Below are 7,444 nucleotides of genomic sequence, written 5' to 3'. Positions count from 1 at the left end.
AGAACAGCGTTTCAGGCTGATATTTCTTCATAGGGTTTATTACATGCAAAATTCAGAAATGCAGCACATTTTCTGCTGGGTGCCTGAAGAATTCTTTACAAACTTCAGTAGTAGGATACGAGTAGGCATTGGAATGGGCTGCCCAGGGAAGTGGTTGAGTCACCATCCCTGGAGGTCTCTAAAAGACGTTTAGATGTAGAGCTTGGTGATATGGTTTGGTGGAGGTCTGGTTAGTGTTAGGTCAGAGGTTGGGCTCAGTGATCTTGGAGGTCTCTTCCAACCTGGCTGATTCTGTGCGTGAGTAACGCTTACACACACGCTTTGCGCCTGTGAGTAGCAGTGGCTTTGTGTCGTGCCGTGTGTACGCTCAGCCAGCTAGCAAGCCACAACCACAACATCGGCGCTTCATTCATCTCCTCTAACCACCTCCCTGGCGCGCAGCCACGTCTGCACGAACACAGAAGGCACCGTGGGATGGCGCGAGGTAGATGGATTACTTCATCTCCACAGCAGCAACAGTGGGGTGGGAGGAAACACCCCCTGTTTTAGAACATGGGACGGAAACTGAGCTTTCCACCAACTCCGCCACAGGCTCCCTTTGCCGTCCTTGCCAAAGAGCTCTCCCAGCCCTGCTCCTCCGCCTGGGAAGACCAGGACAGCGAGGTACGAGCAGGCTCCGCTCGCAAAGCTCTGGCTTGGTGGCAGCCGGGTGGGCATGGAGGACCACAAGCCCAGGCCGTGCTGCTGCCATGGCCGGGGGGTGTTCATCATCACGGGGGGTGTTCATCACGGGGGGTTTCATCACGGTGGGGTTAATCACGGTGGGGTTCATCACAGTGGGGTTAATCACGGAGGGGTTCATCACGGGGGGGTTCATCACGGGGGGCTTCATGACGGAGCCTCCCCTCCAGCACCGGGGGGACGTGTGCGGGTGCCTGGGGGGCGGCACCATGGCACCCACCGGCAGGTGCCGCCCGGCAGGAGGAGGAGGAGAAAGAAGGAGGAGGAGGAGGAAGAGGAAGAGGCGGCGGCTGGGCTCGGGGGCCAGGCGGGCTGAGGCCATGAGGCGGGCGGTGGCGGTGGGCGGGGTGGCGGCGACCTTGGCGGGGCGAGCCGCCCCCCGCCCCGCATGGCGGCCAGGTGGGTGCCCGGGGGGGGGCCGGGGAGAGGGGGGCGGTGGCAGCGGCCATGGCGGCGGCCCCGGGGCCGCCCATTGCCGGGGCCGGGCCGGCGTGCGGGTAAACACGGCCCTGCCCCCGGCGTCTCCCCGAGGTCGCCCGGCCGGCAGAGGAGGAGGAGGAGGAGGGAGCAGCTCGGTGGAGGTAGGAGACGGCGCCGTCCCTCAGCCCCGGGGGTCCCGGGGTGCCCCTGCTCGTCTCGGAGCCCCGGAGGGAATTAGAAAGTTGGTTCGGGTCCTCTGCTCGCCCCGCCGTCACCCTTTTTTATTATTATTTTTAATAAGTCAGGGTGGCGGGGGGCTTCTCTACGCGCTTGTGGCTGTGCAGGCAGAACCGCGGCAGGCGGCCACCTCAGAGAGCACCGCCTGAGCCACGGCCAGGTCCAGCCCAGCCTTTCCAGGTGCAGCTTCTCTTCAGAAAGGAAAATATAATAATGATTTCCATTCACCTGTGTGTTTTGGACTTGATTCTGCAGACAGGTATGAGTAACGTCGGGCATGTACCGCTGCGTTTGTGGCGCCCTGACGTTATTTTGTAACGCCCTCGGGCGAGGAAACTCGGCTGCTGTGTGAGTGCAGCACCCACAGACAGCAGCCGGGCCCGAATGGCAGTCCTGTGCCTTTGGTAAGGCCAGGTAGCCCACGTCGGATATTACTGCTGAAAGTTGGCTTCAGCACGTCAAGCCATCCCGCTAAATATCGGGTCTCGCTTCACCTGGAGAAGCATTAAAGTGCTGCGTCCTGCCCTCTTGGTCTGTGTTTGCACAGTGGAGCCGTGGTTCATAACTGGGGATCTTCGTGTTACACAATTAACAACATGCTTAAGAAAGTGCTGGCTGTACAGTCTTTTGATCTGGAAAAAAAATAAACCATTCATGTCTGGGTTTGCAGAGTGCCGGGATGCTTCCTCCTCCACCGTTGCTTTGCCACCTGGCATGTGCCCATAGAGCAATCCTATGAGCTTACTGTCACCCTTCTTCTGGGACAGCATTAGAGAAAGCTTAACAAACTTCTTTTTTTTTTTTTTTCTTTTCTGTGTGAGGGTGCTGTGAGATGAGATTCCACCTCGACAAAGTGTGAGGTAGTGAACCGATCAGAATTCAAGCGTGCTGTCGTTTTGAAGAGAATTTATCCTAGTCCAAAACAAATTCACTGCTATTTTAGTATGCTTACTTTACTTCTACAGGTAAATGTGCTTCCTCTGCCTTCTCCCTTCCCTTTCTTTTTCCTTAATTAGAACTATTAGTGTCGCGAAATCAAAAACTTTCTTTTTTCTAGTGGAGGTAGTTGAACCAATCTCATCTCCCTACAAACCTTGCCATATTTATGGTTTCAGTCCAATGTGCCCATTTCACTGTTACTGCTACACTAGATATCTATAGGACAGCAGTTACTCAGTGGTCATACAATAAACATTACCATTTTTGATCCTTTTAGAAAAGCAGCTATAATTTATGAGGTCCTGGTAGACAGAACTGCCCCCAGAATTTTTAGGCATCTCCAACTCGAAAAGCTTTAAAGAAATGTGGACTTATAAATGCAAAGAAAAATGGAGTTTATTTAAGGTATGCAATTTAAAAACCAGCCCTATACATTCAACTAGACAGAGCATGAAGGATTATCTAGACTTGACTCATCTGTGTGTATTGTGCATTTTAGGCTGAACAGTGAGCTGAGTAACAGTCCACTGGAGTGATTTCACTGCTCGCTTTTCTGGATTGTACCAACTGTTTGAAATGTTATTGGTATTCCAGTGCTGTTTATTTCTTTGAAGGAAACTAGGCTAGCAGTTGATGAGACTTGAAAAGACTGGAGGCTCAGTTCAATATTTGATGAAACCATTTGCTCTTTAATTTTACATAGGTAAGTGAAAAACCTTACAAGATTTTCTTCACTGACATCTTACATATCCTACACGTAGATGAAAATACTCCTTAAGCAAGCTGAAACAGGACAATTAAAAGACAACTTGAAGTGAAATGAGGAACTTGCTTGGCTCAGGTCAGTTTTTGTTGTATTCAGAAATGGCTACAGATTTAAAAAAAAAAAAAAGTACTCAGTGCTTGATAGAAAGGGCACATGTCATTTAGGTTGATTTCTTACATTAATGAGGTCACAGTCTTGTTCAGTATTTTCTGCATCAGATCTGTGACTTCTGGCTTGAACAAATACTTTGGAAAAAATAATTATAGTAAAAAAAAAAAAACAAACCTACCCTACAGTACTTCCAAGTCTGTGTGGATTTTTCACTGCTTATGCTTTTCTTTTTTTAATTATAACAGATCCTAATCTGAATTGTCTAGCCTCCGCTACTAACCATGGATCTCAGCCTGTATTTTAATTAATTCTTAAAAGCTGAGCTACTTGAAAAAGAATGACAGTAGTAAAAGAGGTGGGGGTAGAGAGTTACAGTAATCAAAGGGAAGACTGGAAATGGGATATGCCAGGTTATGGCGTAAAACTTACCTTTTTCCTGTTCTGTAAATATTATTCTGTTGCTTCTGCTGTTTGGTGAAGCAATGTCCTGCATGTAGCTAGGAAGTAGTGGATAGGGGTGGGTTTTTTGTTGTTGTTATTCAGGAGATATTTCCTCCTTCACTCATTTCCGTAGTGTTTGTTGCCATGGCAGCTGGCCAGTGGCCTTATTAGTGATGAAGGTGGTTGCACTTCTTTTTTTGTGTCTTGTTGTACTGGAAACTATATCCGAGGTACCAGAAGAAACAGATGTTGTACGTAGACTGTAGTGAGCTGTTTCTGTGAAAAGACTGAAGTGTTTCAGTCCTTGGACTGAAGTTATCGTATAGTTATGTGTGATATTTCTTACTGTGTGCTGCGCAGTTATGTTTAAAATGCCTCCCGTCTTCAAGCATGCTAAATATTTACAGTGAATGTACTACCACTGCCATATGTTTGAAGTGAGTAACCCATTAATTGAACAAGACTTTTTTTTTATGCTTGAAAGAATTGACACTTACTTCTTTTTAGTCACTAATTTGTATGTTGAAAGTAGTGTATAAGAACAGCAGAGGTAAGATGGTGTAACAAGAAGTGGAGTCATTTTTCTTACCCCCTGCTCATTTCCAGTTAGCACGCAGATAGAAAATCAATTGTAATCTGCTCATAATTGCCTTCCTGCTAGAGTTATGAGGCATCTCTCAAATTTTCCTTCTCTTCCCCCTCCTCCTTTTATGTTTTTTCCCTCTCTCCGTGTTTTTCCTCTACATATCTTGTGGAATAGGCAGCTCTGCAGGGTTAGAGGGGGAAAATACCATATGGATGGTCTCCCCCTTAAAGCGCTGCATCTTTAAATACTGTTATATAGCAGCCAGAGGCTGTGTCAAAAAGCATGTTCTGTGCTGTGTTGTTTATTGATGAGCAGAAACTGATGAAGGTTTTCATAACCTTGGGGCTTTCTGCTTAGATGAACTAGGCATTTCCCTTTTTTACCTGTTTTGGGATTGATTACTTCAGGCTGTATCATGTTTCTTGTGTGAAAAGGCTGGGCTTGCACTACCAAAAATTCAAACTGTGTTTTGCTTAGCGTGAAGAGCTGGACTTGACACTTTGCCACTCTGCAAGGGTATTGTGCTCCCTGGTTAAGGAGTTGTTTCAGCTTTTTGGTAAACTCCAGCTCTACTCATTCTTGTATCACAGCTGCAGAAGGAGAATGTTTTAAGAGACTGCTTGAATCTGCAGACTTGTGCATCTGTAGTCCCAGCTGGAAAGGTCCAGACAAGAACCTTTCTGAAGTTTGTCACAGGGAGAAAAGCAGCTCGCCCTCTGCAACTGCAGGATTCCTTCTGCCAGGCTCGCTGCGCAGTCACGCTCCAGACTACCTCTCCTGAGTGCCTGGCTGTGTTGGGGTTGTTTTTGCTTGATTTATGATACCAGTGTAACACTAAAAGAAGATTTCACATTCGTCATCCTCCTCCCTGGGAGGGAAGATGTCTGTTTATGTATACATGTAGGTAGATACAGATGCAGAACAGAATGCTAGACCATCCCCAGGGTCCCTTGTCCTTTAAATGAATAAACATCATACACCTTCCGAAAATATAGTTCCCAACACCTTTGTTTTTAAGCCAAAGTGATTTGGGTCTGAGTTCTTTCAGGATAAATATGCATAAAACTTCAGCAAAATTGTACAAACTAAAAATGCATTCTCATAAAATAGTTTTATTGAGTCTGGATAGAGAGAAAAGTAAAGCTGTGCTCAGGAGGAGGGATTTTATTTATGTGGAAGTCAGTATTTTGAGAAAAGCAGGGAAAAGCGAGGAAGAGACAAAGCAAGACATGAAGTGGTCGGGAGTGAAGGAGAATTTAATGGTCATTAGTAATCCTCCCAGAGGAAGAAATACAGCAATTTCTTCTGGTATGAAAGGAATGTCTTAGGAGGTGGTTGAAAGTTGCAGAGCGGTGCCAAAGATTGGGGAAGTTAGTGAAGCTGGAGGTGTTCGGCAGCACATGTGACACAAGTTACTGCAAATACCTGAAAAGCAGTCTGCTTGCTGCAAGTAGCTCAAGCTCTGAGGCTGGCAAGAGGCTGAAATCCTTGAGTGCTTTGGTAATTGACTAAAACTGTCATGATAGTTCCTAAAAGACCATTTCTGTGAGCAGTCTTCCCATATGAGCTATAAAAAGTGATGTGTTAAGTTGAGAAATCAATGGATCAGTTCTTGAAGGAAAATGCCATGAAACTTTGAGATTTTGCGATGAGTTGAAAATTACTGCTCTGCTGTCACTTGGTCCTTTTATCTTAGGACTAATTAAATCTGGTGGTTTTGGCTCAGAGAAGGGACAGATTGCAATTGCGCTAATAGAAATTACTTCCCTAGCTTCCTTTTGTTCTGCAAGTTTCTGTTTACACAAGTAGCTGGTATCTTTAAACCCTTGTCTCTCTGCGTTCCTAGTTATAACTGGTGCCCTGTCTCTGATAGGGCTCCGAATCCTTCGTCATCTGTGAAGTTATTTGACCCACGGAGTTACCTACTCCTTCCTGCACAAGGCATCGAAGCATAGCCTCATCCTCAGTGAGATATTTACCTGGTAAAGTGTCATCACTGCTTTCATGGAGTTCTCCATCAAAGTGGAGGGTCTGAGGGCCTCACAGGCTGCAGCAACATTCCCTAAGGCCCTCCCCAGCTCAAAATGCTCAACTGAGTTATAAACCTGAGGTAATTTCTCCTTCAGCCATAATTCCAATACATATGATTCGTCTTGCCAGACACACCTCTGGAAATGGTTTCTCCTGGCTGGGGAAGGGCTGTGATTTACAAACGCCCAGGGCAGTGCACCTGGGTTCACGAGTCTCTATAGCAGCTGCTCCAGGGTTGTTGCTGCTCCCCTCGCCGGGCCGCCAGCTGAGCTGTGAGTTGGGCTAGCTGCTGTTTCCAGCGCTGTCGCGGTCGGATTGCAGTCTGGGCTTCCTGAAGCTGTTGCTGAGCTACAGCCCGCGCTGGCTGCTGTCAGATTAAAATCAGAGTTTTCTGCTTCAGCTGTTGTTTCCCCAGCCGCTTGATCAGTTGTCTGGTAATAGCTTCTTATGGTAGCCATCGCTTGGAAAATAACATCTGATATCGTGTGTGCATTGGCAGAGCTTTCATCTGGTTCCAGCAAGAGGCTGTGTGGCTCACAAGTGTGGTGCCCACTAGCTGCAGCTTGATTTTAATTCCAAAACTCATTCAAAGTTGGACTGTTTCTTCTGAACTCTGCCTTCTTCTCCCAATGGGCCATCCCTTGTGTTAGGAGTGGAACTTGGTAAGCTTCCTTTGCCCTTATAACATAGGAGAAATTAAACTGTAGCTCCTCACAGAAATTGTGTGTGTTTGCATCAAGGAGCTGGGCAGCCAGCATTTTTCCAAGACTCAGCGTAATTGCACTTTGGCTTTGTTAGTCCCGTGTGTGGCCTCCCCATAAGGTTCTGTTCAGCGTTTGGTGACAGGCCTCTGTCTGATTTGCTTCACAAAGCTGGCAGCTCCAAAGTTTCGCGAGGCCGTGGTAGCAGCCTGTAGCTCACACGGAACAGCATGAAACACCAAGCTCTGGAGTTTTTAGTTCCATCAAGGCAGTACAGATGCACAGAGGTGGCTCTGGCTTCATTCCTCTGCTGATGAGAACCCCTTGCTGGGTTCAGAGGGTAGCACATACAGATCAGTTACCTGTTGATGTGTACAAGAGGGACCTCAGGTGAGCAAACTCATTCATGAGACAAGTGTCATCATCTTGACACTGATCTTTCCGCCCTCTGTGAGCAGAAAGCAGTCTGAA

At 47.1% G+C, this 7,444-nt stretch overlaps 1 protein-coding gene across 11 annotated transcripts in view; it reads left to right on the top strand.

Moving 5' to 3' along the window:
* The first annotated feature begins 416 nt into the window (after positions 1-416).
* Positions 417-7,444, top strand: part of ZC3H12C (zinc finger CCCH-type containing 12C) — a 46,210-nt gene continuing 39,182 nt past the window's right edge. The window contains exons 1-4 of one of the 11 annotated variants that reach the window (XM_038175578.2): positions 1,015-1,140; positions 2,220-2,363; positions 3,041-3,178; positions 6,115-6,351. Coding sequence is in view for 4 of the 11 variants with exons in the window: in XM_005014577.6 (XP_005014634.2) it covers positions 553-663 (111 nt within the window). In the remaining 7 variants the exon portion in view is untranslated. Of the gene's footprint in view, positions 664-983; positions 1,141-1,197; positions 1,323-2,219; positions 2,364-2,951; positions 3,179-6,114; positions 6,352-7,444 lie in introns of those variants that run through there. The other 10 variants (XM_072032719.1, XM_072032721.1, XM_027468600.3 and 7 more) reach the window with 10 other exon arrangements.

This window comes from Anas platyrhynchos, chromosome 1 (genome assembly GCF_047663525.1).
Source record: "Anas platyrhynchos isolate ZD024472 breed Pekin duck chromosome 1, IASCAAS_PekinDuck_T2T, whole genome shotgun sequence".
Lineage (NCBI taxonomy): Eukaryota > Metazoa > Chordata > Aves > Anseriformes > Anatidae > Anas > Anas platyrhynchos.
The sequence above is the reverse complement of the archived record's forward strand: the minus strand, read 5'-3'. Positions and strand labels throughout refer to the sequence as shown.